Source organism: Jaculus jaculus, chromosome 1 (genome assembly GCF_020740685.1).
Source record: "Jaculus jaculus isolate mJacJac1 chromosome 1, mJacJac1.mat.Y.cur, whole genome shotgun sequence".
Lineage (NCBI taxonomy): Eukaryota > Metazoa > Chordata > Mammalia > Rodentia > Dipodidae > Jaculus > Jaculus jaculus.
The window spans coordinates 104,211,025-104,239,008 of record NC_059102.1 but is presented as its reverse complement, the minus strand read 5'-3'; the positions used below and the strand labels follow the sequence as shown (position 1 = coordinate 104,239,008).

At 42.6% G+C, this 27,984-nt stretch overlaps 1 protein-coding gene across 5 annotated transcripts in view; it reads right to left on the bottom strand.

The window, feature by feature from the left end:
- The window catches only part of Unc13b (unc-13 homolog B), a 65,470-nt gene extending 42,610 nt beyond the window's left edge, over nt 1-22,860 (bottom strand). For 4 of the 5 annotated variants that reach the window (XM_045144964.1, XM_045144972.1, XM_045144981.1 and 1 more), the window contains exons 1-2: nt 22,412-22,860; nt 10,712-13,221 (exon numbers count right to left, since the gene is read on the bottom strand). In XM_045144964.1, coding sequence (XP_045000899.1) covers nt 10,712-12,971 — 2,260 coding nt within the window. In that variant the 5' untranslated portion in view covers nt 12,972-13,221; nt 22,412-22,860. The remainder of the gene's footprint in view (nt 1-10,711; nt 13,222-22,411) is intronic. The other variant, XM_045144991.1, reaches the window with a different exon arrangement.
- Nucleotides 22,861-27,984: the final 5,124 nt, after the last annotated feature.

Below are 27,984 nucleotides of genomic sequence, written 5' to 3'. Positions count from 1 at the left end.
ATGGTACCAAACTGCCTGTAAAAAAAAAAAAAAAATTTGCTGAAAAGAAAATAAATTAAATTAAAAAAAAGAAATAGTTCAAATGTTAATATTTTGTGAAATTTCTTTGACTTCTAATGGCAGCAATAGGTACCTCACCACGGTGTCAAGGTACCCGCTCTCTTCTATGACAGTCTGCTGTCAATACTTTGCTGTGTTGCAGTTGTCTGCACAAACATCTCCCTTTATACTCCTTGAGAACTTAACTTCATGAAAACATTGTGTGAGAAATTCTATAAATTTCTTGAGAGCAAGCATTCTAAATTTGATTTTACCTTTTAAGGCTGGAGACTCAACATATCTAGCCATTATAGTTAAAAGTCATCTACAAGTTTCATGACTTAGGGAAAAAAAAAAGCTTTTCTAAGAAAATACCTCTTGACCAGCTCAAAGAAGGTATATCAGTAGCCAGTACCATTTCCAGATCCAAGGAGCTACTATCCAAATGTTTTCCATGTGTCCCACCTCTTGATAGATATAAACACAAACCAACAAACCCTTTTTTACAGAATCAAAGTCTTCTGTTGTTTATTTTTTGTGCTTCACTACTTTCTAACATGTCTTGGGACTTTTTTTTTCCTATTTAGGCTTATTTTTCAGTTTAAGTAGTCATGTTTATAGAACAATTGCTTTGCAAGAAAACCCCTAACTTCATTCTTCTATATAGTCTGTTTTATGAGGAAATGACACCCCTATTTCTGCCAACATGTCCAATAAGGCAATCTAACCTCCATGGAGTTGGGAGTCAAAACACTTCAGGGGCTCAACTTACTTGAACCTACACTTTCTTACTTGTAAAAGACAACAAAGAATAACCACTTCCAGTGTTTTCAAACATACCCTTCTTTAGCAAATATTTACCGGAATCAACCACACATCAGGTTGTGCTTTTGGCACTAGAGATGCAGCAGTGAATGAAACAAGCTCCTCATCTTGAGAAGCTTTTATTAGCATAGCTGGAGAGAGAGATGGCTTATAGGTTAAAGCATTTTCCTACAGAGCCTAAGGACCCAGGTTCAATTTCCCAGTACACACATACACCCAGATGCTCAAAGTGGCACATGTGTCTCGAGTCCATTTGCATTTTCTCTCTCTTTCTGCTTGTAAATATTTTTCCACAACAATACCACTGGACAGATACTATTATTTCTACGTTTTTGGTTAAACCAAAAATCAGAATGGTTAAGAAACTTGTCTAAAGTCATAGTAGCAATGGCAAAATTCAAAACAGGCATTTTAGTTCCATTCTAGTTCACAAATAAATCAATAAATGCATGACACGTGTAATAAGAGGTGTGATGAAAAATTAAGATAAGGGAGAAACCTGCTGATGGTATAAAGAGCTGCCATTAAAATTTTATTAACAATTATTAGGAAGCCTGATTGGTAGGTTGCTAATTAAGCAGAAACCTGAAGAAAAAGAGAGTGTGTGGGTGGGTGGGGAGCCCATTAGGAGTCCTAGGAAAATTGTAGGCAAAATATATAGTAAGTGTGAAGCCTGAGAGCATAATTGGCGAGGAAGATAGCAAGTTTGTTATCAAGTGTCAGTTCAAACAGACCCTTAGAGGAATTTTGGTCTTCAGTCTGAGTGAGACAGAAATATCACCAGAAGGCTACAGGAAAGAGATGATAGGATCTGACTTACGTTTTGTAACTACTACTCTGATTGCTCGGGACAAATAGGCTGCACAGGGACAAGGGCCAAAACAGAGAGGCTAGTTAGTCTATTGCAATAATCTGAATGACAACACAGACAGTGATGAATGTGGTGAAAGCAGAGGTTATTTTTTTAGAAGGCGGAGGAGGCAAAGTTTACTAATGGCGGGGGGCGGGGGCTGGAGAGATGGCTCAGAGGTTAAAGGCACTTGCTTGCAAAACCTGATGGTCCACATTCAATACCCTAGTAAAGCCAGATGCACCAAGTGGTACATGTGTCTGGAGTTCATCTACAGTGAAAGGAGGGTCTCTTTGTTTTCTCCCTCTTGCAAATAAATAAATAATTTAAGATTGTTGAAAAAAGAAGAATTTCCTAATGGGTTGGCTGTAGGTTGAAAGAGGAACAGAAAAAGCAGCCAGGAATGACTACTATTTATTGGTAAGGAAGACTAGAGGAATATTCGATTTGTCCAAGAATCAGGAATAAAGACCCAGAGTTTGGTTTTGGATACGCCAAATCTGAGATGCCTATTTACTTGTTAATGGGAATATGAAGTAGATATGGAGTCTGATATATGTGGAAGATGTCTGGGCAGGATATATCAATCCAGAAATAACTATGAGATTCCAAAGACTTGAGGAATAGCACCTAGGGGGTGAGTAAAGAGAAAACAGAAAGCAGGATTGAAGTCTGGGATGTCACAAGGTTTAAGAGATGAGGAATGACCAGTGAACAACTGGAAAGGAATGGCAGGAAAATTAGTGAGAGAGCGCATGTGCTAACTGTCTCAAAAAGAATTTGGCATTAAGACACACAAAAGAGCAAAGAAATGGACTGAGAATCCAGAAATAAACCCTTATATTATGGTTAGCTGATTTTTGAGAGCTAAGTGCTAAGATCATTCAAGAAGAAAAAAATGGTCTTTTCAACAAATCAAAATGAGTAGCTTGACCTACATAATGAGTAAGAATGAAGTTGTACTCCTAGCTCACAGCATATACAGCACAACTATAAACAGATGACAGACCTAAAGATAAAAGCTAAAACTCTTAGGGAAGGCTGGCTTAGCAGTTAAGGTGTTTGCCTGCAAAGCCAAAGGACCCAAGTTCGATTCCTCAGGACCCATGTTAGCCAGATGCATAAGGGGGCACACGTGTCTGGAGTTCATTTGCAGTGGCTGGAGGCCCCGGTGCGCCCATTCTCTTTCTCTTCTTCTCTCCCTCCCCCTTTCTCTGTCAAATAAATAAATTAAGGAAAAAATAAAACTCTTAGGGAAAAAAAAACACAAAGGATTGTGACTTTGGATTAAAGAATGGTTTCTTAAACATGACAATAAAATCATAACACAAGAAACATGAATTGAATTATATAAAAATTCAAAACTTTTGTGCTATATTTCATATCAATTATGATAGCTGCTATTCAAAAAAGTATTTACAGAGCTGGGCATGGTGGCACACACCTTTGATCCCAACATTTGGAAGGCAGAGGTAAGAGGATTGCTGTGAGCTTGAGGCCATCCTGAGACTACATAGTAAATTCCAGGTCAGCCTGAGCTAGAGTAAGACCCTACCTCGGGAAAAAAAAAAAAAAAAAAAGGTATTTACAGGGCTAGAGAGATGGCTTAGCAGTTAAGGCGATTGCCTGTGGAGCCTAAGGACTCATGTTCGATTCTCCAGGTCCCACATAAGCAAGATGCACAATGTGATGCAAGGTCGCTCATGTGCACAAGACAACACACACATCTGGAGTTCAATTATAGTGGCTGGAGGCACTGGCATACCAATTCTCTCTCTCTGATTAAAAAAAAAGAAAAAAAGAAAAAAAGAAAAAAACGTGTTTACAGATTCTATGGAGAAACTGATATTGCTATGCACCACTGGTAGGAATGCATAACTGTGTAATCCTGGAGAAAATGGTTCAATTATTCCTAAAAAAATTACAATTAATATCTTTCCCAGCAAATCCACCTCTGTGTATATACTCAAAAGAAATGAAAACAAGAAACAAATAATTGTACACCAATGATCAAAGTAGTATATATATAACCTCTTGCACCATTTAGCAACAAACAGGTAAACTCCATTTTTAAAATGGGCTAAGGGCTGGAGAGATAGCTTAGCGGTTAAGGCACCTGCTTGCAAAGAAAGTCAAAGTTCCAGATTCAATTCCCCAGTAAAGCCATATAAAGCTAGATGCACAAAGTAGAGCATGTGTCTGGAGTTCATTTGTAGTGGCTGAAGGCTCTGCTGCACCCATTCTATCTATCTTTCTCTCTCTCTCTCTCTATCCCCCCCACCTGCTTGCAAATAAATAAATAAAAGTAAATGGGCCAAAAATGTGAATAAACCTTACTCTAGAAACAATATAAAAAATGGCCAGTAGGTCCATAAAAAGATGTTCAGTATCATTAATCATTATGGACTCGCCAACAAAACTATGAGATAACAATTCACAGCTACTCTGAATGGCTAAGGCCAAGTGAACAAATAGTGTTGCCAGGGGAAATGTGTAACAGTAGAACCACACAGGGCTAGGGAGATGGCTCAGCAGTTAAAGACACTTGTCTGCAAAGCCTGCTGGCCCAGGTTCAATTCCCCAGTCTCCACATCAAGCCAGATGCACAAAGTGGCACATGCATCTGTAGTTGGTTTGTAGTGGCTGGAGGCCCTGGCACACTTATTTACTCTCTGCTCTTGCATATAAATAAATATAAATATTTTTTAAAATAGTTCTTTAGTGTGGCAAACACAGTTAATATATGAACCAGAAATGCTACTTGTACATGTTAATTAGAAAACCCATGTTCACGTGGAGATGTACACCTGTAATTCCAAAAGCCTGGGCACTGACTCAAAAGGAAAAACAACAAGCCAGGTGTGGTGGCATATGCCTATAATCCCAGCACTTGGGAAGCTGAGATAGGAGGATCACAGTGAATGAATTCCAGGTCAGCCCAAACTACAGTGAGTCTCTGACACAAGAAAACAAAATAAAACAAAGGGAAAGAAAAATAATAGTAACAACAAAAAAATATTCAAATGTTTATAGCAGTACTGTTCTTAAGAGCCAAAAATGCTAACAATTCTCCAAATGACCATCGTTTTTTAAAAAGAAAGAAATGAAGTACTGATATATGCCGTACCACTAGTGAATCTCAAAACATGTTAAGTAAAAGAAACCAGACACAAAACACCCACTACTGTATGAATCCATTTGTGGGAAATATACAGAACGCACAATTTCATACAAAGTAGATTGGTGGTTGTCAGAGGCTGAGAGGAAAGGAGACTGGAGAATGACTGGTAATGTTTTCGTAATATTTATTATTTATTTACTTAGAGAGAAAGTGTGAGTGTATGCTTGTGTGTGTATGAGAGAGACAAACAGAGAGAGTGTGTGATTGAGTATGGGTGCATCAAGGGTTTCTTCTGATACAAGTGAACTCCAGACACATATACCACTTTGTGTGTCTGGTTTTACAAGGGAATCAAGGAACTGACCTCCAGGCAATCAGACCTTTAACCTTAAACAATAGCCTTTAACCACAGAGCCATCTCTCTAGCCCCAAATGGGGCTTCATATGTGTTGATAATGTTCTTACATAGTGAGAATAGTTACATAACTATGTGAGTATACAAAACAAACAATAAAAGGAACTAGTCTAACTTTGAAGGGCAATTTTTATGATACGTAGATATTAAAACTGTTAAAATAAAAATAAGGAAGTAAAGGTGAATATTAATTGTGTAAAGCTGCTGAGGAACTCTTAAGAAGACTGAAAATGTTTTTGGTTAATGGAACACTCAGGAGCCATAGATTATTACTAGAAAGTTTTCAGTGCCAGGGATGGGAGTTGTTGGCCAGGAAGGTCCCTGATGCCCCTAAAACATTACGGGCCATTGCCGAGGCCCTTGGTTTCCTACCAGGAATAGATGGTAAGACCCTACTGCTGAAGACTCCACATACTTGGGCTGCAAGGTCACTGAGAAACCCTACAGGAGCTGAGCTGAAAACCTCCTCCATGTAGAACAGCTGACAGAAATCTGTAAAAAGCCAAACTGCATGCAACTCAATGGGAGAGAGAGAAATCACCAGTGAAGATACCTAACAGTGGACACTGCAAGCCTTATATTTTGCCAGCCAGACCAAATGAGCCAACAGGTACAATAGAGGCATATCTGTTACAGGGGAAACCAACCACCCTCTAATTTGACTGGAGGCCTGCTCCATGGGAAGGAATATATCCCTGATACTGAAAACTACAACAGAGGTACTCATGAGCCCTAGGAGTGTAACATCTGCTGCTGTCTGGGTAAATGTATATACTATGCCCACCAAACTGCCCAATAAGCACTTCTCTTTTTTTTTTTTTTTCTCTTAATGTTCATACCCATATATTAATGCTACTCTCATTTCTGGTTAGAGAAGCTTCTCTTTTCAGATGGCAATGACCTTGGGATTGACCATGGTGCTGAGAAGAAATGACAGAGGAGTGCTCAGCACTGCAGTATCTCTAACACACCTTCCAAGGCTCAGGGTCCTTTGCGGAAGAGGTGGCGGAAAGAATGTTAGAGCCAAAGGAAGGGTAGGACTCCTTACAACATGCTCCTCCAGACAAAAAATGGCCTGGATATCCATGACCTTACAGTGCCTGACACTACCTACACAAGACCATCATAATAGCATGAAAAGATCATGACATCAAAATAAAAGAGACACTGATTGAGATGGGGAGGGGATATGATGGAGAGTGGAGTTTCAAAGGGGAAAGTGTGTGGGGGGAATTAGCATGGGATATTGTTTACAATCACGGAAGTTGTCAGTTAAAAAAAAAAAAGAAGACTGAAAATGACTATGGCAGTCATTTCAGGGCTTTTTGACCAAATCTGTTTTTGTTGGATGGTAGGAAGAAAAGACCTTAATTTTGCTTACTGCAAATAAGAGTATGTAGCTGGGGATTGGAAAGATGGCTTAGCAGTTAAGGCACTTGCCTGCATAGCCTAAGAACCCAGGTTGGATTCTCCAGGACCCATGTAAGCCAGATGCACAAGGTGAAGCATGCATTTGGAGTTTGTCTGCAGAGACTGGAGACACTGGCATGCCCATTTTCACTATCTGCCTCTTTCTTTCTCTCATGTAATAGATAAATAAAAATTTTTAAAGTTAAATAAAAATAAACAAATAGAGCTAGAGAGATGGTGTAGTGGTTAATGTGCTTGCCTGAGAAAACTAAGGGTCCAGGTTTGGCTCCTCAGAACCCATGTAAGCCAGATGCACATGGTGGCAAATGTGTCTGGAGTTCATCTGCAGCAGCTATAAGCCCTGGCATGCTCTCTGTCTAATAAACAATAAACAATAAATATTTTTTAAAAAATATAAATAAACCCTCAAATTAATAATAGCCATATTCAGTAAACTTAAGTCCAAAAAGGTCTCAAAACAGCATAATGATTGTTAATTTCTCAAGTGCTCCATCGGGGTAGCATCTGTGTAACATGGCATCAGTTTATGATCCTAGGGTATCTACAGTAACAACTATACAAGGAGGGTGTTGGGCTGGAGAGATGGCTCAGCAGTTTAAGGCACTTGCCTACAAAGCCAAATGACCTGGGTTCCATTACCCAATGCCCATGTCAAGCCAGATGCACAAAGTAGTGTAAGCATCTGGAATTTGTTTGCAGAGGCTAGAAACCCTGGCATACCCATATTCATATTTTCTCTCTCTCTCCCTACAAACAATAAATAAAAAATTTAAAGGTGTATGGGGCTGGAGAGATGGCTTAGCAGTTATGGTGCTTGCCTGCAAAGTCTGTGGACCCATGTTCAACTCTCCAGATCCCAGGTAAGTCAGATGCACAAAAATGTAAGGTAAGCGCAAGATCACACATGCCCACCAGGTGGTACAAGCGTCTAGAGTTTGACTGCAATGGCTGAGGCCCTGGCACACCAATTCTCTCTCATTTTTCTCTGTAAAACAAAAACAATGTTTTTTTAAGGGATGGAGAGATAGCTTAGTTGTTAAGGTGCTTGCCTGCAAAGCCTAAGAACACGTTTGAATCTCCTGGTCCCATGTAAGCCAGACTCAGTGATGTAAACACGCAATGTCACACGTGCACCACAAGCGGGCGCATGTGTCTGGAGTTCATTCACAGTGGCTAAAAAGGCCCTGATACACCAATATACTCTCTTTCTGTGTCTTTCTCTCTCTCAAAAGTAAAATAATAATTTTAAGGAGCATGTTGGTGAGAGGCTGGCCTGTGTGCTTACCCTGTTCTAGTCTTCTAGTTATGTCCAACAGTGCTGCAGTCAGCCTGGGAGCAGGCACTTCAGGCACGCTGCTGCTAAGTCACACTTCCTCCCATCTTCCTTTGCAACCCTAGGCCTTGGCTAGGACCCAGGACTGTGGTTTGCTTTTTATTGGTGCTTCAGAAAACCTCATCATCATCACCACCACCACTGCCACCAACTGATGACCTTAAGTACCACAAGTACCTGCACTGCCTCGCAGAATGTCAGGCCTAGGGGTCAAGCAAAGTGCCCTTGGTGTTCATGCTAATATCATCTTCTACCACTTATGGAAATAGCCTGGTAGTTCATCTCAAAGTGTTAAATAGTTATCATCTGATCCAACAACTCCACTTCATGCTTTATGCAGGTTGTAAAGATGTACTACTATCTTGACAGTGCTCTTTCTTTTTTAATATTTCACTTTTATTTATTTATTTGACAGGGAGAGAGAATGGGTGCAACAGGGCCTCCAGCCACTACAAATGAATTCCAGACACGTGTTTCCCCTTGTGCAGCTGGCTAATGAGGGTCCTGGGGAATTGAACCTGGGTTCTTTGGCTTTGCAGGCAAACACCTTAACCACTAAGCCATCCCTCCAGCCTTTGACAATACTATTTCTATTACTGCAACAAAACAATTTCTAAATGCCCAGGGAGAAACAGGCTCCAAAGTCAAGACACAAAAGAAATCCTTTATAGAAGAGGAATTATAGAAAGCTTCCTGGAAGAGGCAATGTTTTGTGCTGTGGAAGAATAAGTAAATCTGCTAGGCTGAAATGCTGACATAGCACCTTTGGATGGAAAGTGCACATATATGTGAATATGCTGGAAGCAAAAAGAGCAAGGCAAATTTGTAAGACAGCAGTCCTTCTGGGAGATGCATAGTGTTAACAAGAAAACATTAACTGGAAAATGTACATTAGTGACTAGCTGAAGTAACCCTGAATGCCAGGTGAAGAAATTTAGACTTTTTCATATGATATAAGGAACAACTCTAGAGATATGAAAAGAGTGATGTGATTTTATTTTCATTTGCTAAATTTCATTTCATCACTTGATATTACATTTATATGATTTTCATTCTAAAAAGTAAAAAGGAAAAAATCTATCCTGTCCCATAGTTTTTCATCTGATACACCTTTTCCCCGGGGAAATATGTACAGTCAGATGGCATAAGCATTTGGGCAAACAGGCTACATAGAGGATGCTATATATCATGTAGCCTAGGTGTACAGTAGACTATATTCTGATGTTCAAACAGTAAGGAAATCACCTAACAATGCATTTATCAGATGGTATTTCTGTTAAGTAACTGTACTAGTTTCTCATGTACCCTTCCTTAGATATTCTCTATACATATATACAACAAGTAAGCCCCATGAGGGTGTGTTCTTTCTCTCCTCATTGTATATAAGTGAAAGCATCTTATACATACGGCTCTGCACTATGCTTTTATCATATGTTGACAAATCTTAGCTAACTTTCCTTTTGGGTAAAGAGAGCTATCTCATTCTTTTTATAGCTATACTGGGCTGTACTCTGTTGTTTGCACATGCCAGTAATTTATTAGACAACTATTTAAAGAACATTTAAGTTGCTTTCAATCCTTACTATTGAAAACAATGCTTCAAAAATAGCCCTGTACATATGTCACTTGCACTTGTGAAAATGTATCTACAGGATACATTCCTGGAAGTGAGGTTGAGGGCTCAAAAGATATAAATATATTTAATCATGATAAATTTTGTCAATTGCTTTTCTTTCTAGAGGTTCTACCAATTTATGCTCCCATCCCACCTATGAGCACCTGATCCTTACACCTTTGCCAACATAATTATGTTTCATAATTTTAACTCTGTCTCAGGAAAATTAATCAGGTTATGTGCAAAAGAGGGTAACCCCATTTATATTTAAAACTGGATGAATATACCATATGCTCTCTGAATAAATTTAATTTTGCTTTGGAGAAGAAAAACTTGAAACTACCTATTTCCATACTGCCTAGAAAAAAAGTTGTCTCATTTCTTGTAGTCAAAGACACATTTGATTTTTCAGTCCTAGAGTAACCAATCTTTAGCTGGAGAAGACAGCAGGGGAATATGACCCACGGAGGGCAGGTGGGCCCATGGGCAGGGTCAGCACAATAAATAAGCAGCTCCTGAATTTTCCAGGTCAGGTGGAAGGTCCTGTGTTGGCAAGGCCAGGACTAGGAAGGTGACAAACAGGTAAGGGCAAGGATATTCCTACAGTGCCTATGAGGTGGAGAAGCCTCTTCGACTGCTGGGAAAATGACACTCTTTCAAACAAAAACAATGGATAGCAATTTTAACAAGCAACACAGATTCTTTCTCTGCCCTTCTGGCACCTGTGAACTAATATCTCTTCCTCCACTCTTGGTCCCCACATGTGCTTTACACCTGAACATCCTGAAAGCCCCATGCTGCAAGCGTCTGCAGCCCAGACTCCCCCCCAACCCACCATGAAAAGGTTCTTCTCATCGTTCCCCCAATAGACTGGGAAGGTCTAAGGACAGGAACTGGACCTTCCTTCCTGTTACTTTAGAACCCTTTCACTCCAATTCCCCCTGGATTTGCTTAAGTAATTTTTACACTGATCCAAGCCATGAGCCAACCCCATCACTTTATGAAACTTGCCACCATGCAGGATCCATGTATACAGATGGATGCCACACCAAAGGATCTGATGACACAGAAATTCAGAGTACCTGAGGGCGTGTCTTCAACTGAAAGGTGGTTTGCCTTCTGTACTAGCTCATGCAAAAGTTTTTTCTGCCTCAGTCTTTTTTCTCTTAGAACATTTTTAAAATTGTTGATGCACTTGTTGAGGTAAATGGTCTCTGCGCACACTTGCTCTAAACTCAGTTTGCCTTGATTGGGAGAGGCAGGTCTGGAACAAGTGTCACTTCCCAGACATGGGGCCAGAGGGAAACTGGGCAGTGAGTATACAAGAGGTGAGTTATTAGAGGCAAGAGAGAAGATGCTTGGGTCTTGAGGGGTTTGGTCACCTTGTACACAGTGGCTCACTCCACCAGAGGCCACACTGAGCAAGCTCTCACTCCCCTGACTGCCAGGGCTCTCCATGGAGAAATCTTGAGTACCCCCAGAACTCACTGTTCCAAGAAGTCGATCACTATTCTCTGACTGGGAACCGCTCTCATTGCTTTCTAGGTCCTCAGGACTGATGGACTCACTGTTTTCCAGCTTCTGAAACACCCCCTGCAGAGCCGAACGGAAGTGGTGAATTGCTCGGCCCAGCTTAGTTGTATAAAACTTGATTTCCACATCCTCATCCTCCTGTGATCCACCCAGAACACAAGACTTGTCCAAGACATCCTGAAGGACCTGTGCAGCACATTGCTCTCCTTCGTTCAGGTCAATATGAACCATGTTACTGAAAGACTCGGGCCCTAGGACCATTTCCTCCATCATGCTGCCAGAGCTCAGGGTTGCAAACCTTTTGGACTTGTCTGCCAAAAGGTCCTCTAGCTGCTCTGAGCTCAGAATAGCAAGCCCACCTTCCCAGCCCCGCGGCTCCTCCTCTGCATTTACCCTCTCCCCCTTCAGTGACACCGACAGTGGCAGGCAGCTGTTGGCCTTACTTTCATCGCTGTGGTCATTTCCTAGTTCTGCCCCTTTACATGCTTCAAGTTCTTGGCTGCCCTGTTTGAAAATCTGAGATTTCCCACAATCTTCCTCTTTTGATTTTAATACTGAGGAAGGATCTTCAAGTTGATGAAGAGGAGACAGTTCACCACAGCTGTCACAAATTATCTGGAATGTTCTCGATGTTTGTTTTAATTCCTCTGGTTTAGACATATGACTCTGTTTTGCTAAGTTTTCCTTTGGTGGGAAGCAAGGGCCTTGTTGCTCAGAAGTCTGGTGTTCTCCATGTTGACTGGGAGCACTCATTTGGTATGGTTCTATCATGAGTCTTCTGGCCCCTGTTTCCATCTGAAGAGCTGGTTTATCCTGGTTTAATGAATCTAATCCAGGATCTTGAAGTTGTTGCAAACATGACATGAGCTCCTTCTGGGGACTCTTACAGCCCTGTGGCCAACTTAGCTCTTCTCTTGTGGCAACCCTGACCCCCACACTCTGCAAGAGGAGGGATTTCTGCAAGATGAAGTCTCTATGTTCTAAATGGACAAGTTTCACGACAGTGGGCCTAGGAGCAGGAGCTGTGCCGGCCCTGTAGGCTTCTCTGATGTACCTGCTGCACTGCATGCCATTAACACAGAGGTGCTTGGTTAGAAAGTTGTCCACTAATTCCATAGTGTTTTCCCCATCTTGTTCAGGAAGTCCATACAGGTAAAGAATGGCTTCCTCACTGGGTCTTCCCACAGGGGTTTCCTGGGCCTTTCCCCCTTCACATACTTTGGCCAGGGAGCTGCTGCTCACATGCAAGCCTTCTATTTCACTCAGTACCGAGTCTACACAGCTAGATACTTCATCCACCGAACCCTGGACTTGGCTCAAATGCTGCTGCAGCTCAGCAATCTCAGACTGAAGACGGCTGATGCCCTGCAGCTCTCTGATGATATATTCTACTACATCCCCCAAAGGCTCTCGCTGGTCATGGCTGCATCCTTGGCCAGGACTTCTGTACAAAAGGGGCTTGGTGTCATTCTTCTCTGAGGGCTCTTGACAGCTTGTGGTAATGCTGACAGATGATGGGACCTGAGAACCAGACCCTGAAACACAGGCAGCAGAGGCCAGAGGAAGATGGCTACTGGCCTGCTGCCCAAAGCTGCAAAGTCGGTCCCCATCTTTATCTCCATTGGTGGCTGAGGCTGCTGACCCATAGCAAGAGGGTAAGTTGTCCTCTGATAAGGATCCAGCAGGGCCTGAGGACTTACTGATGACACCATACATAGTCTCTGCCTTGACCTTATCTGGTGAAAGCCTGGATGAAGGCCCCAAGGTGACCATAATTTCTTCCTCTGACTCTTGTAGCAATCGCTTCATTTTCTCCCTCAGCGTCTAGGTGGTGTTGGTTCTTTGCTTCGTTCTCTTATTTTTTTTTTTTATCAGGATGCTTAAAAGAAAAATTATCTGTACTGTTTTTTCTTCCCCTTTTATTTGTTTGGTCTGTTTCTAGCAATTATTGTTGACTGATGCCTTGAGCTTAACCCACAGGGCTGCCTGGAATGGCCTCATGTGTAGCCTCCAAGCCTGGCACATGGCCCTGGATCCTGGCTTGACTCTTATTCTGTAGCTAGTGAGAAAGGAAAATAGTGCACTCAGATCAGAATGAAGCAGGACAATTTTAATCTGAATCAGGCTGACAAGTAGGGATAAGGACATTACCTTCTTTATCTTTTTGGTGTGTATGTGTACGCATACACGTTTCTCTGTGAGTGTGGGAGCACACATGCCATGTCATGTGTGTGAAGGTCAAATGACAGCTTTCTGATAACTATCTGAAGCAGGGTTTCTCACTGTTTACCATTCCATTCACCAGGCTAGCTGGTCCATGAGCTTCTAGGAAATTCTCCTGTCTCTGCCTCCCATCTCACCATAAATGTACTGGGAGATGCCTACAACAGCTTCTGGCTTTATGAGGGGTCTGGGAATCTGAACTCTGGTACTCACACCTACATGGCAAGCACTTTATCCAACTCTGGTCAGCCTTCTAACCTTAATCTTGAAGGCTGTAGGCAATCAAATCAGTGCTAGCTTCTTGATTTCCCTTTAGAATATCAGTACCAAACTAAATAAAACCTTTCATGTGTTTAGTTTTTTGTTTGTTTTTTTGAGGTAAGGTCTTATTGTAGCCTACCCTGACCTCAAACTCACAGGATGGATCCTCCTACCTCCCGAGTAGTGAGATTATAGGGACGAGCCACTGTACCCAGCATCTTCTGTGTCCTTTATAAGACATCAGTATAGAGACAAGCTACTGGAAGGTGGCTAGGGTAAGGTCACTGAGTGACTTACTTGAACATTTACAAAATCCAACTTTAAAGTCTGGTCAAGGATGAAAAAACAGATGCTTCAAATCACATACACAATGAAAAGACAAGACATAGAACATTTTTTTTTTCCTATTTTGTTTTTCTAGCGAAGACTCTATCTGGTGAAGATAGATCTATCTGCTTGTAACAAAACATCTCCCTGTGTTTACTGATAAGCAACCATTCACTTGGGGAAAAAAAAAAAGACCAAGGCAAGAACTTTAAATTTGTAGGAAACAAAAAGTATTACTACAGCTAATATCAGAATAAGGAGGCATAGCATGGACGCAGTGCTGTCCAGAACTTAAGGCGGCACTTAGCATATTGGTGTCTAGAGGGGCAAGCAACCAATGACTCACACAGAATAGGCCCACAACTGAGTCAGATGGAGGAGGCTCAAGCTCATCCTAGTGCTCTTTGAACTCTACTTAACAGTCACTAAGGGCTTGGTGCAGCTAATCAATACCCAAGTTCAGAGGATCCTTCATGACACTATGCTAAATCACTGCCAGTATACTGTCAGGGGGTTGCTCTCATCCTCTGAGTGGCCTGGAGCGACAAATGCAAAGGACAAGTCCGGAGTTGGTTACATCACAAAAGGGTTTGCTATTCTCCAAAAACACTGAAGACAGATCTGCTGCCAGCCTTGTTCCTGGTACTTTAAACCACTGGCAACTATACTACACAGGCTGACTAACGTTTATCTTATGGGGGGGGGGCATTTCCTTTTTATTAGGACCGTGCATAAGATGGGGAAGAGCGGAGTTGGAAGCACAAGGCCACTAGTACAGCGTCTGGGAAGGCACAAGAATTCCAATCCTCTCTGACCCTGCTATGTTTCTCTTCAAGGCTTAAGATGGCCTAGACATGCCAGCTTTAAGTTGCTTGTCAGGAGATAGTTTCCCTTTTTCTAGTCTTTTCTTTTTTAAAATTTGATCCAGATTTCTAATAAACCCCTACTGACTTTTATTTTACATTGTGTATGCATGTAAAAGTTAAGAGGAAGATGCTGGGTGTTTTTCTCTGTTGCTCTTCTGCCTTATTTCTTTGAGAAAGGGTCTCTCAATGAACCTAGAGCTCCTTATTTTTTGGTTAGACTGGCTGACCAGAGAGCCCCAGTGATTCTATCTTTGCCCACACTCCAGCACTGGGGTGGTAGGAATGTATGTCTATGCCCAGTTTTTTTGTTTGTTTGTTTTGTTTTTTGAGGTAGTGTCTCACTCTACCCAAGGCTGACCTGGAATTCACTATGTAGTCTCAGGGTGGCCTTGAAACTCATTTCAATCCTCCTACCTCTGCCTCCCAAGTACTGGAATTAAAAGCATGAGCCATCAGACCTGGAAATTTTTGGGTTTTTTTTGAGGTAGGGTCTTGCTCTAACCCAGGCTGACCTGGAATTCACTATGTAGTCTCAAACTGGCTTTGAACTCACAACAACTCTCCTACCTCTGCCTCCCAAGTGCTGGAATTAAAGGTGTGCGCAACCATGCCCGGCTATGTGCACAGCTTTTAATATAGGTACTGGGGGTCAAATTCAGGTCCTCATACTTGTGGAGCAAGTGTTCTTATCCACTGAGCCATCTCCCCAGCCTCTGAGCCTGAAATTTAAATTTCCTAAATTAAGAACCACCAGAAAGACTAGTCATATGACTTGGGATAAAGATGAAGTTCTTTTTTTTTTACAGGAAGCAACTAAGTCAAGAATCAAGAAACAGAAACTCGATGAATTCCCAATTTTTTTTTTAACCTTCTTCTCTTCTTTCCAGTTCATCTAGGAACTCTACCTCAAAAAGGAATTCCCCATTTAAGTTGGTTACCTATCCTGTGAGGCAGTGGGGGGCCAATTAATGACTATTGTTTTACTTCAGATCTCAAGGAGCCAGGAGCAGCCATAGGCCTTACCTGGCCAAACTCAGTGTAGCCTTCAAGGATGTTCCATGTACATGACCTGAATCTTTAGGTTTGGGCCTGATGCCCAGTTGCTTAGGAAGATCAACTTCCAATTCTAGGATTACCTCAAATTTTTCTTTTTCTTCTTCCAGAAGCACAAAATGTGTGCTTCCAAAAATACTCCTATATTTTCTTCTTAGCTACGTGGGCACTGGGTGTCCCTGATTTACTTTTGGTACCTGGTATTAGCCTTGAACTCTCTGGCTCTGCAAGGGCTGGCCATGCTAGTTCATCTTTTTAAAAGATTGTCTTAAAAGTGAAAGATTGCTTATACTAAACAAAGATGGGGTCCCTATGTATAACCACTTGAGGCCAAGGGCAAGTGCTACTGAGACTTAAGCTTAGGTCGCTTCACCAGTGACCTTGGATTAAACTACTGACCTCTGTGCATTGGTTTCTTCATCTGTAAAATGCAGGAAATAATCACAGGATGTTACAAAGATAAAATGAGAAAGGGGTACTTGGTAACACTGTGTAAAGGACTGCAGACACATGAAGTCTTTGAATCAAACAAGCATAGAAACCACTACAGACTAAGCCAAACATCCAATCACCTATAGGGTATGATTTCAATGAGCCATGTCTTCTCCTCTGGCCCAGTCCCTCCTAATGGTCTGCAGCAGTGCCTGGAATTCCACAAGTACAGTGTGTTATACTTCGAGTTAGTCTTGCTTTCTTTTAGAAGTGCTCTTTTTTAAAGTAAGAGTGGAAAGGAGCAAATCATTGGGTTTTGAGCACTTCACTTGGGTGTCAGTAAATCTTCCATCCTGTCTTGGGCAGCCTCACATGAAAAAGAGGCAAAAGGTTATAAGAAGACAAGCTTCTTCCTGTTATTGGTGAGGCTCAGAATTCATTTCCAGGTTCTCCAAAGCCAGCCCCATTTAGTCTATGTGAGGCAGAGGATCAGGAACAATACAAAGCTGGCTCTCCTATAGGCTGGTTTAACCTGAGGATACGCATCTACTTCTGCTTGTCAAATCAGTACTCCAGGTAGACATGCACAAGCTTTTGGGAAGTCTCACCAGTATCCTCCCCTAGCACTGGCTGGCCGGCCACACAGAAGATAAATGGCATAGCCACTCCTTTGAGAATACCCTTTTCTCATTCATGGCCTCTGTGAAGAATTGAAGGCAGAGCTTACTGGCTCCCTAAGTCTAGTGACATAGGAAATTTCCAACTACAGCTGCCACAACAACTTCTCCCAGCCCCAAAGAAGGCGACTTCAATACACTGAACAAACAGAATCGCCAAAGCTTCTTTGAGGTGGCATCATTGCCTCTACATGAACTACACTGACGAATCAGCTCCTATGGTTCTACACGTTCTACAAAGGCACCAAACACATGCTGTCGCCCAGGTCTTTAGACTGTGGAGTAGGGACAAGCTCAGTGTGATGCCAGAGGGTAAATTAGCAAAAGGGACAAACCTCAGAGCCAGGAGGCTCTGTTCTGCCTTCTTCTTCAGCACCTCTTTGCTGCTGCTATCCACAGGGTGAGATGAATGGGCCAATCATAGAAGGGCTATCTGTTCACCAAGTCAATTTTAACTAATGAATACTTAAAGCATATGCCAGGCACCAAGCTATGTGTCTGAGATACAAGACACAGCTCCTATTCTCTACTATGTTAAGCTTTAGAGGGAGGAAGACAGAGAGGAAGAGAAGAGGAAAGGGGATAGGGAGAAAGAAAGGTAGAAGGGAGACAGGAAAGAAGGGAGACAGGAAAGAAGGGAGGTAGGAAAGAAGGAGAGAGGGAGGGGGAAGGAGGGGGAGGGGAAAAAGAAAGGAGGGAGGGAGGCAGAGAGCAAACATGAATGAATGCTATATGTTATTGTCCAAGTTGTAATAAAAAGTGAGCACTAGGCCAGCTGTGGTGGTGCACACCTTCAATCCCAGCACTTGGGAGGCAGAGGTAAGAAGACTGCCTTGAGTTCAAGGTCACCCTGAGACTATATAGTGAATTCCAGGTCAGCCTGGACTACCCTACCTTGGAAAAAACAAACAAACAAACCAAAAAGAGTGAGCCTTGATACTAGGGAAGAATGGAAAGGAGATGAGGGGCAACAGCAGAGCAGGGCAGGCCACAGAGAAGTACTATTTCCACAGGGGTGGGATGGAGAGGCTTTGGGGTCTGCTCAGTGCAAGCTCACCCTCTAGTTGTCATCAAGGTGTTCAGTGCCATCCCTGCCAACTCTGCTGGCCAAGCCATTCTAGTCAACTCGTCAAACCTCATGCATACATTCTGACCACCCATCTCTGTGTTGTTTGCCTGGTACTGGGGAAAAATAAGACTGCACTTACTTACATTTGAAAAGGGAATACAGGAAAACAAAATGAAAAAAAAAAAAAAAGAATTACCCAAAAGTTAAAGCTGAGAATTACAGCTGGGAGCAGACCCTTAAATGACAACTCATCAGTGCCAGCCTATTAAACCCAAGTTAGGGGTTGAAGAGATGACTCAGCTGTTAAAGGTACTTACTTGCAAAGCCTGTTGGCCTGGGTTCAGTTCCCCAGTACCTATGTAAATCCAGTTGCATAAAGTGGCACATGTATCTGGAGTTCATTTGCAATGGCAAGAGGCCCTGGCATGCCCATTCTCTCTCATTCATTTTCATTCATTCTCTGCCTCTGCTTACAAGTAAATAAAAATATTTTTAAACTCAGGAGGCAGAGGTAGGAGGAGTGCTGTGAGTTCAAGGCCACCCTGAGAATACAGAGTGAATTCCAGGTCAACATGGACTAGAGTGAAACCCTACCTTGAAACTGCCCCCCTAAAAAAAAAAAAGGCCAGTCTGCTGGGCTTGCCTAAAATATAAATATACATACATACATACATACATACATACACACACACACACACATATATATATCTGGAGAAATGACTTAGTGGTTAAGGCATTTGCTTGCAAAACCAAAGAGTGGGGCGTGGTGGTGCACACCTTTAATCCCAGCACTTAGGAGGTAGGAGGATCACTGTGAGTTCAAGGTTACCCTGAGACTGCATAGTAAATTCCGGGTCAGCCTGGGCTAAAGTGGGATCTTACCTCAAAAAACAAATTAGGGAGCTGGGCATGGTGGCACATGCCTTTAATCCTAGCACTCAGGAGGCTGAGGTAGGAGGATTGCTGTGAGTTTGAGGCTACCCTGAGACTACATAGTAAATAATAGGTTAGCCTGTGCTATAGTGAAATCCTACCTCAAAACAAACAAAAAAAAATATGAGAAAAACTCCTTAGTTTTCTACAATGGCTGATTCCTTTACTCCTCTCTGACTTGTCCAATAAACATGACTAAGAATGTGACTAGTCTTCATAAAAATTGTCTCTGACCCAAATCTTGGCTAGGAGGAAACAACCAGGGGCCTCTGGGAACAGGCCAGGATTCAATGTACATCCATCAAACAGCCTCTCAATGTGTGAAACAATCCCAACAGGCTGTAAACCAAAGGCTCTAAGCCACTGAGGAAATAAGAATGTCTCAGAGTAGAACAAAAGTTTATTAAGGCCCCAGTGCTGCAGTTCCCTAGATGAGCTATCCCTTAACATTGTGTGTTGTGGTTTAGTCTATGGAATAGTTTGGCTATCATAATGTTTTTCTAGGGCTGGAAGGATGGCTTAGTGGTTAAGGCATTTGCCTGCAAAGCCAAAGGACCCAGACTTGATTCCCCAGGTCCCATGTTAGCCAGATGCACAAAAGGGCACACACATCTGGAGTTCATCTGCAATGGCTGGAGGCCCTGGCGTGCCCATTCTCTCTCTTTCTCTCTCTTTTTCTCTGTCAAATGAATAAATTAATTAAAATAAAATACAAAATAATATTTTTCTAAATTTTAAAATTGAAAATATTTAGGTAGGACAAGAACTGGACCTTCTCAAAACTTGCCTACCTAAGACTATAACCCTTAGGCCTAGAACGACATCCTTGTTGTTAGTGTTCAAGTCAGAGGATCTTGCTTAGGGACCAACAGGGGGTATAAACCCCTTTACATAGGAAAATGTGCTTTATTTCTGAATTTCTAACACATAGGACAGGGCCTGGCACAGTGAGAACTCTGTGCCACGGAATGTACAAAGAAGTTGATGGCAGAGCTGAATTAGAATCCAGATCTCTTACTTGCTGATTCACTTCTGTTTCCATGACAACATACTGCCTTCAAGTTCCAGTTTTCCTTCTAGATTGATAGCTTACAACCTGTTTTCATTGTAAAACTAAGGTTGGAAACCTCTCCCCAACAACATTTACTCATAGTTTTCTGGGAACTCAGGACTAAAATTACCAGACCATCAATCAGCTAGTATCTCTTCAGCATATGAGACTGACAAGGAGAGGCGCCAAGACGGGACTCTCATTTGTCCTTCTAGGAAGAAAAGCTGTGCTGATCCCCTTGGTAATGGTGGGTCTGGTATAGCTCTGTCCAATAGAAGTACAATGTGAGCCACATATGTAATTTTCCTAGTAGCCACATTAAAAAGTATAGAGAAACAGGAGAAATTAATCTTAGTGTTTTATTTAACCTCAAATCTAAAATATTACCATTTCAATATGTAATCAATATAAAAATAATTATGTATCTTCATTCTTTTTAATACTGTCTTTGAAATCTCATATAGAACACACACACACAGCACATCCCAAAGTCGACTAGCTAGGCATGGTGAACCACTCCTACAATCTCAGCACTTTAGAGGTGGAGATAGGATGATAAGGATTTCATGGTCATTCTCAGTTAAATAGTGAGTTCACAGCCAGCCTGGGCTGCATGAAACCCTGATGGGGTGGGGGGTGGAGGGGAGGAAAGAAGGGAGGGAGGGAGGGAGGGAGGGGGGAAGAGAAGGAAGGAGGAGAAAGGAAGAGAAGAAAGAGGGGAGGGAAGGGAAGGGAGAGAGAAAGGAAGGGAGGAGGAAGAAAAGGGGGAAAGGGAAGAGATGGGTGGAAGGGGAGGGGAAAGAAAAAAATTAAAGAAGAAAACTAAAGTAAACTAACTCTACAAGTACTCAACATCACACACAGCTATTAGCTAACATAGTGAACAACATGGGTCTAGAAGTTTGGGATACAGGACTCTCTGGATAGCCTTCACAACTTGGCAGTAGATGTTCATGACAAAGACCAAACTGTCATTTCAGTAGAAGCAAAATGTTCTGTTTCTTTCGCTCATCTTTGTGTCTGCTTACTTTGATCCTACAATGAAACTGTTTTGTGAAAGATTCAATCTTTTTCAAGGCTACAAAGAACCTAATCTACAGAAGATGAACCTTTTTTTCTTTAAACTTGACCTTTCCTCAATATCCTGTAGTTCTGAGTAGCACTTTTTTCTTCTTTTAACAATACCCTAGGCAAAACTACATAAGCCTGGTTACTTCCACAGAAGCTATCCCTTCACAAAGAAGGATTGGTGACCTTGCATAGACAAGACCATGATCTCCATGCAGCTAGGTCCATGGTCCATTAGAGGGACATGTAATAATGGTAAAATACTACATTTGTTTACAATGGTCTGTTTACAAAATTCACATTTTATCATCACAACAACCCTGTGAGAGATGAAGAGCTATTTTGATTTCATCTAAAAGAAAAATAGAGCTTAAAGAAACTAAATTAGACTTAACCAAGGTCACTGAGGAAGGCTAAGATCTAAAAGTGGGCTTCCAAACTGGGCGTGGTTGCACACGCCTTTAATCCCAGCACTTGGGAGGCAGAGGTAGGAGGATTACCATGAGTTCAAGGCCATCCTGAGTTTACATAGTCAATTCCAGGTCAGCCTTGGCTAGAGTGAAACCCTACCTTGAAAAAAAGCCTAAAAAAATAAAAGTGGGCTTTCAATTTATAGTCAGGACTCATTCACTACATAAGCATGACATAGATAAATTACAAGCATGCGTGCACACACTCAAGGCTGGGAAAACTCAAGATGACTTTTCTTTTTCTAAAGCATATGCACACATTAGACAGAATAGTACAGCCCCTCCACATATGCACAGAGGAAGGATGGAAAGGTTGTTGAATATATAAGAACAGAAAGGTTACCTAAGTACATGCATAAATGCATGAAGGGACAGATGATCTCTGTACATGAATGTATCCAGAGGGAGAAACAGCTTATGTGGATTCATATAAGATGAATGAAGGGGACTGTCTATGTAATGCACATACAGGAAAGACCACACAGGTAAGTTCTGAGCACATGGACACATCAAGAGACAGGAGCATTATTTGTATACAAGTATGCATGGAATCCAGCAGGGTGGAGAGACTACTTGAATACATATAGCAGAGTACCCAGGAGAGGTGAATGACCAGGTTATCTGCACACAAACACGTGCCTGTGAAGAGTCTACCCTAGCACTGAGTATGCTATTTTCCACTCATTATAATGACCCCCACCAGCAACTTGGCCCAAGCAGTTATGTAATTAATGTGGCTGCTCCATATTCCACCCACAAATGCTCTGCTTTTGTCCCCGCTTGTCGTTCAGAGTCAGTCATATACTCAATACCACTTACCTTGTTGCTGCAACCAAAACAGGGGTTAAGGAAATGAAAAGAAAAGAAAAAAAAAAACCACAAATTCTTGACTTTTAGAACACAAGTGATGCCTTTAAGAGGAAATCCATTCAGAAGCACTCCTTGGTTTGACAGAGAAGCCACGGGAAGAGAACTTTCTAAGCCACGGCGCAGTGGCTTTCCCAACAGACAAACAGAGCCAAGGAGCTATTATTTTCAGTTGCACCCAGCTGGCTGCCTCCTCGGTGCAAAGTTGATGATAGGAACAATGCCTAGCAAAGAAATCCCTCAGTGAAGGCGGGGCAGGAGTCTCCGGCTGCAATAGGAATCCAATCTGGTCCGCACCTCTGTCAGGGGGGATTCTGAAGACCAGCCTGCTGAAGGCAACAGCAGCCAAACTTCAACTGGTTGTGGAATTCTAACTCAATGATTCCGTGCTTTGAGAGGAGACGAAAGCAGGGCAGCTCCTGCTGCTGCTCCTCCTCCTCTCCAGCTGCTTCCTGCCTGCACCCTCCCATAGGGCACCAGCCCTCCTCACACGTTGCTGGCGCACACACCCCCTTCCCAGCACACTCACGCACACACAACCCTGCCAGCAAGCTCACTCACACACCCTTGATGAGTGTCTCTCCCTCTTGCTAAATATAGATCCTACTCTCTCCCCTCCCCCCTTTTTCTTCCCTCCCGTCCCCTCCTTCCCTCTCCCCTGTCTATACACCTCTCATGTCTGAGCTATAGAGCACAAGAGATAGAAGACACAGCCCTACACTTCCAGGAGCTCCCAGTCTTAGAGAGAATGCAGAACACAGCAAGAAACGGCTGGAGCACAACACCAAGAGTCTTGCTTTCTACTGAACTCAGCCCTCCTTGGGTTTGTTTTGTAAGTATATGACCTGCAGTCAACCTCTGGAGAAGTTGGACAGTGAAGTGCCCAAGTGCAGTTCATGGCAAAGGATGCCATGCTCTTGGGGTTCACATCTACTCAAGTTCCTTCTGAACAGCCATCCCTGTGGCTATCCCAATACAGTGACTAGGGGAGAAGGAAGGGAACCTGAGTGACCTAAGGTGGGTCCTCAACTGCAGCAGTCACGACAAAAAGGACTGCTCTGGAATCCAGAATTCATAACTTAGTAACCTAAAACGATACCATATTAACCAAAAACTTTCTAAGGTTCACAGCCTGTTTTTACGATCCCAACTTTTCTTAGCCCATCTCAGCCCTATCTCCCTGAAGACTTTGCTAGCCCAGCAGTTAAAGACCCTTATCTGCAAAGCCTGCTGGCCTCAGTTAAATCCCCTAGTACTAGCACGTAAAACCAGATGCACAAAGTGCAGGCATTCATAGTTCATCTGCAGTAGCAAGAGGCCCTGGCATGCCCATTTTTGCTCAAACCCTCTCTCTTTTCTCTCTTGGATAAATAAAAATATTTTTTAAAAATATTCTAGCAAGGATATATTGGAAAACCAAATGTTTTACCTTCAAAGAGTACTCAAGGTATTCACTGTTACAAAAACTTGGAGCAGGGCTGAAGAGATGGCTCAGCAGTTACGGTGTTTGCCTGCAAAGCCTAGCAAACTAGGTTTGATTCCCCAATACCCACGTACGGCCAGATACACAAAGTGGTGCATGCGTCTAGAGGTGCTGATGCACCCACTCTCCCTGTCTGTCTGTTGAGTCAGGTTCGCACTGCTGGTAGAGATCACCCAACCAAGAGCAGCTTGTGGGAAAAAGAGTTTATTTTGGCTCACAGGCTTGAGAGGATGCTTCACGATGGCAGGGGAAAACTATGGCATAAGCAGAGGGTGGACACCACCCCCTGGCCAACATAAGGTGGACAACAGCAGCAAGAGAGTGTGCCAAACACTGGCAAGAGGAAACTGGCTATAACACCCATAATCCACCCCCAATAATACTTTGCCTCCAGGAGGCTTTAATTTCCAATTGCTATCAGCTAGGGAGACTAGCATTCTGAATACCTAAGTTTATGGGGGATGCCTGAGTCAAACCACCACACTGTCTCTCTTCTATCTCTGTCTGCTTAAAAATTAAAAAATTAAAAACTCAGGGCATAAACTACAGACCCTTGAAGCTCTGAACCATAAAAGGCAAATACATAAAATACGATGCCTTGTTCCACCCCACAATCAAGGGTTAGGCAAATCACGGCTTTGTGTGCCTAGAGAATCTCAGACTCGGGCTGGTGAGATGGCTCAGTGGTTAAGGCACTGTGTTACAAAGCCCATAAAGGCCTCGGTTCAATTCCCCACTACCCACATAAAGCCAGATGCACAAAGTGCTGTATGTGTCTAGAGTTGGTTTGCAGTGGCAAGAGGCCCTGGCACACCCATTCTCCCTCTCCTCCCCCCCTTACAAATAAATAAATAAAGATACTTTTTAAAAGAGAATCTCAGACTCCTCAGACTAGAGCACTGATTTGCCAATAACAATCCATGAAGCTGTTTGCCTTCTGCCTTCTCAGAGTCGAGTGGAATGAGTAAAAGGCAGGCCGTCTGTCCTCCTTGGGCCTCAGATCAACAGTGGATGGGCCAATATGATTCATTCAACATCTATAATTTCTACCACTTAAAACATTCTGACCCTTGAACCCAAAATCAAGTTGTCCATCTATGGGAGCCATCCTAAGATCTGTCACTCTAGGTCATATATAAATAAAAGCTTGTCTATCATACAAGCACTCCTAAATAATAAGTCAAACAGGGTTTCATTTTCATTTATTTTTCATTTGGTTTGGGCCAGACTCTCACTCTGTAGCCCAGGCTGGCCTAAGACTTACTATATAGCTCAGGCTGGCCTTGAAATTGCAGTGATCTCCCTGCCTCCCACTTGTTGGAATCGCAGGTTCGTAAGCCACTATTCCATGGCTCCAAACAAGCTTTTCAATTAACAATTATTTCCTTGGCTTATCCAAGATCCTGAGGAGAAAGGGTTGATTTCAGAGCCAGCACTTGCCTCCCTACTGCCTTCTTCCAATAATATTGCTTCCCCCTCAGCCAAGGAAGAAAATTTAGATTCCAAGAGAAGCTAAACAACCCATTTCTTAACCATACACCTCATTATGCAGCCAACACTGACAGCAGAGCAAATACCTCCTAACCCAGTTGGGAGCTGGCTGGGTGACAGAAGAGATAAGGGCTGACAGCACAACGATAACCACATCTAAATACAGAGAAAGAAAGTAACTTGAAAACTGTCAAATCTCAGAGGAAGTCATAGCCAATTTACTGTGGCGTTTCCCAGGCTTGGGCCAGGAGAAAGAGGTAAAGGGGCTTACAACAAAAGAAAGGTTAGACTGATTAACTCAGAACCCCCTCCCCAGCTTTGCAGCCAAGCATAGAGTCCAGAGCAGTGATTGTCCTTAAGAGGTTTGGCCACAGGCATTCTATGCTGAGGAGAAGCTCACAGTTTCAAGACAAGGAAGAACTCCAGAGCCAGGCTATCACCTTAACAATCTCCTTCTTCCTGCCCCATCCACCAGGGCCTGGCTGAGGCCTCAAGTGCTATTACAAAGGACCCTGTCTTGTCCATCTGGCTACTCAAAACACATTGAGCCCATTTTCTGAGCAGCTTGGACTTTCTAGAAAAAACAGTTGAGGTACAAAAATTTTTGCTACATCTGGGCCGGGCGTGGTGGCACACGCCTTTAATTCCAGCACTCAGGAGGCAGAGGTTGGAGGATCACCGTGAGTTCGAGGCCACCCTGAGACTCCATAGTGAATTCCAGGTCAGCCTGGGCTAGAGTGAGACCCTACCTCAAAACAAAAAAAAATTTGCTACCTCTTGTTGAGTCTTAAACTTTTATATGACAGCTCATGTCTCTGACCACAAATTACCATTAGGCTTGCCATTTTCCTATTTCAGGAAAAGCAAGAAGGAACATGCTTCAAGAGAGTTGCATTTCTACCAGTATCCTAGCTCTTGCCTCTCAGGTCTCATTGAAAGGCTTTGCTTTTTTAATCCTTTGCAATCATTCTACAACCTACATATATGCAAAGACAGATAGATGATATTGTTACTGTATGATATGTAACATGTGATTTGAGAGTTAACATTAGAAACTGATATTGGAATAAAAAAAATCTATGGGGCTGGAGACATGGCTCAGTGGTTAAAGGCGTTTGTTTGCAAAGCCTGTAGTCCTGGACTCAATACTCCCGTATCAATGAAAAGCCAGATGCACAAAGTGGCATAAGTGTCTGGAGTACAGTGTCATTAGGCCCTGGTGCTCCCATTCCCAATCAATCAATCAATCAATCAATCAATCAATCTCTCCCTTGCCTTGCAAATAAAAATAAATATAAAAGAACCTCAGCCAGAGTTATCATGAAAAGCAGGAGTATCAAGTAAATTGTTGCCAGTGAAACCATCAGATCTATGGTCTGGAGAGATGGCTTAGCAGTTAAGGCACTTGCCTGTGAAGCTTAAGGACCCCAGTTCAAGGCTCAATTCCCCAGGACCCACATTAGCCAGATGCACAAGGGGGCACACACATTTGGAGTTTGTTTGCAGTGGCTGGAGGCCCTGGCGCACCCATTTTCTCTCTGTGTGTGTTTTCCTCTTTCTCTCTGTCATTCTCAAATAAATAAATATACAAAAAAAAATTTAAAAAATAATCACCAGATCTTGTGAATTTACTGCCTTTTAGTAATTTCTAACATTGTGTGTGGGGGGATTAGTCTTGACTAGTGTCTAATGTAGTCAATCTTTTTGTTTTTAATGTTTACTTATTTGATAGAGATAAAGAGGAAGGGGAGGAGGAGAGAATAGGCATGTCAGAGCCTCTAGCCATTGCAAGTAAGTCCAGACTAATGTGCCACCTTGTGCATCTGGCTTGGGTGGGTACTGGGGAATTGAACCCAGGTTCTTAGGTTTGTGGGCAAACACCTTAACCACTAAGCCATATTTCCAGCCCTAATGTGATTAATATGGATTAATGTGATTGTCAGTTTGACAGAATTTAGAATCCCCTCGAAGACACACCTTGGATGTGCCTGTGAGAGCGTTTCCAGGGAGGTTTAACTGAGTAAGTTCTACCTTGAATGTGGGTGGGTACCATTCCACAGGCTGAGAAAAACAAGCAAACAGAGCACCGGAATTCACCTCTCTCTGCTTCCTGACTATAGTTGCAAAGTGACCAGCCGCCTCATGCTCCTGCTGCCATGCTTTCCCCACCATGACTGCACCTTCAAACTGTGAGCCAAAACAAACCCCTCCTCCCTAAGTTGTTCTACGCCAGCTATTTTGCCACAAAAATGACAAGTGGGAAATGTGGTAAGAAGTAGTGAGCATAAGCTCTGGCATGAAAATACTGCAGCCACAATCCTACAGGGCTCACAGGGTCTCAGATATCATGTGACCAAAAGATAATCCTTTGGGATAGCTAGGCCATTTTTGTTTCCTCAGCTTTGTGAGCAACACTGCAGCTCCCTTTATCACGACAGATCTGACTCTTGGTACTCCTTGGCAGGCTGAGGACAGGGTGCTTTTCCAAGTAAGTAACAGCACAGCACCCACCTCAATTGGGAAACCTCTTCAAAGCAGGGCTTTGGCTGCT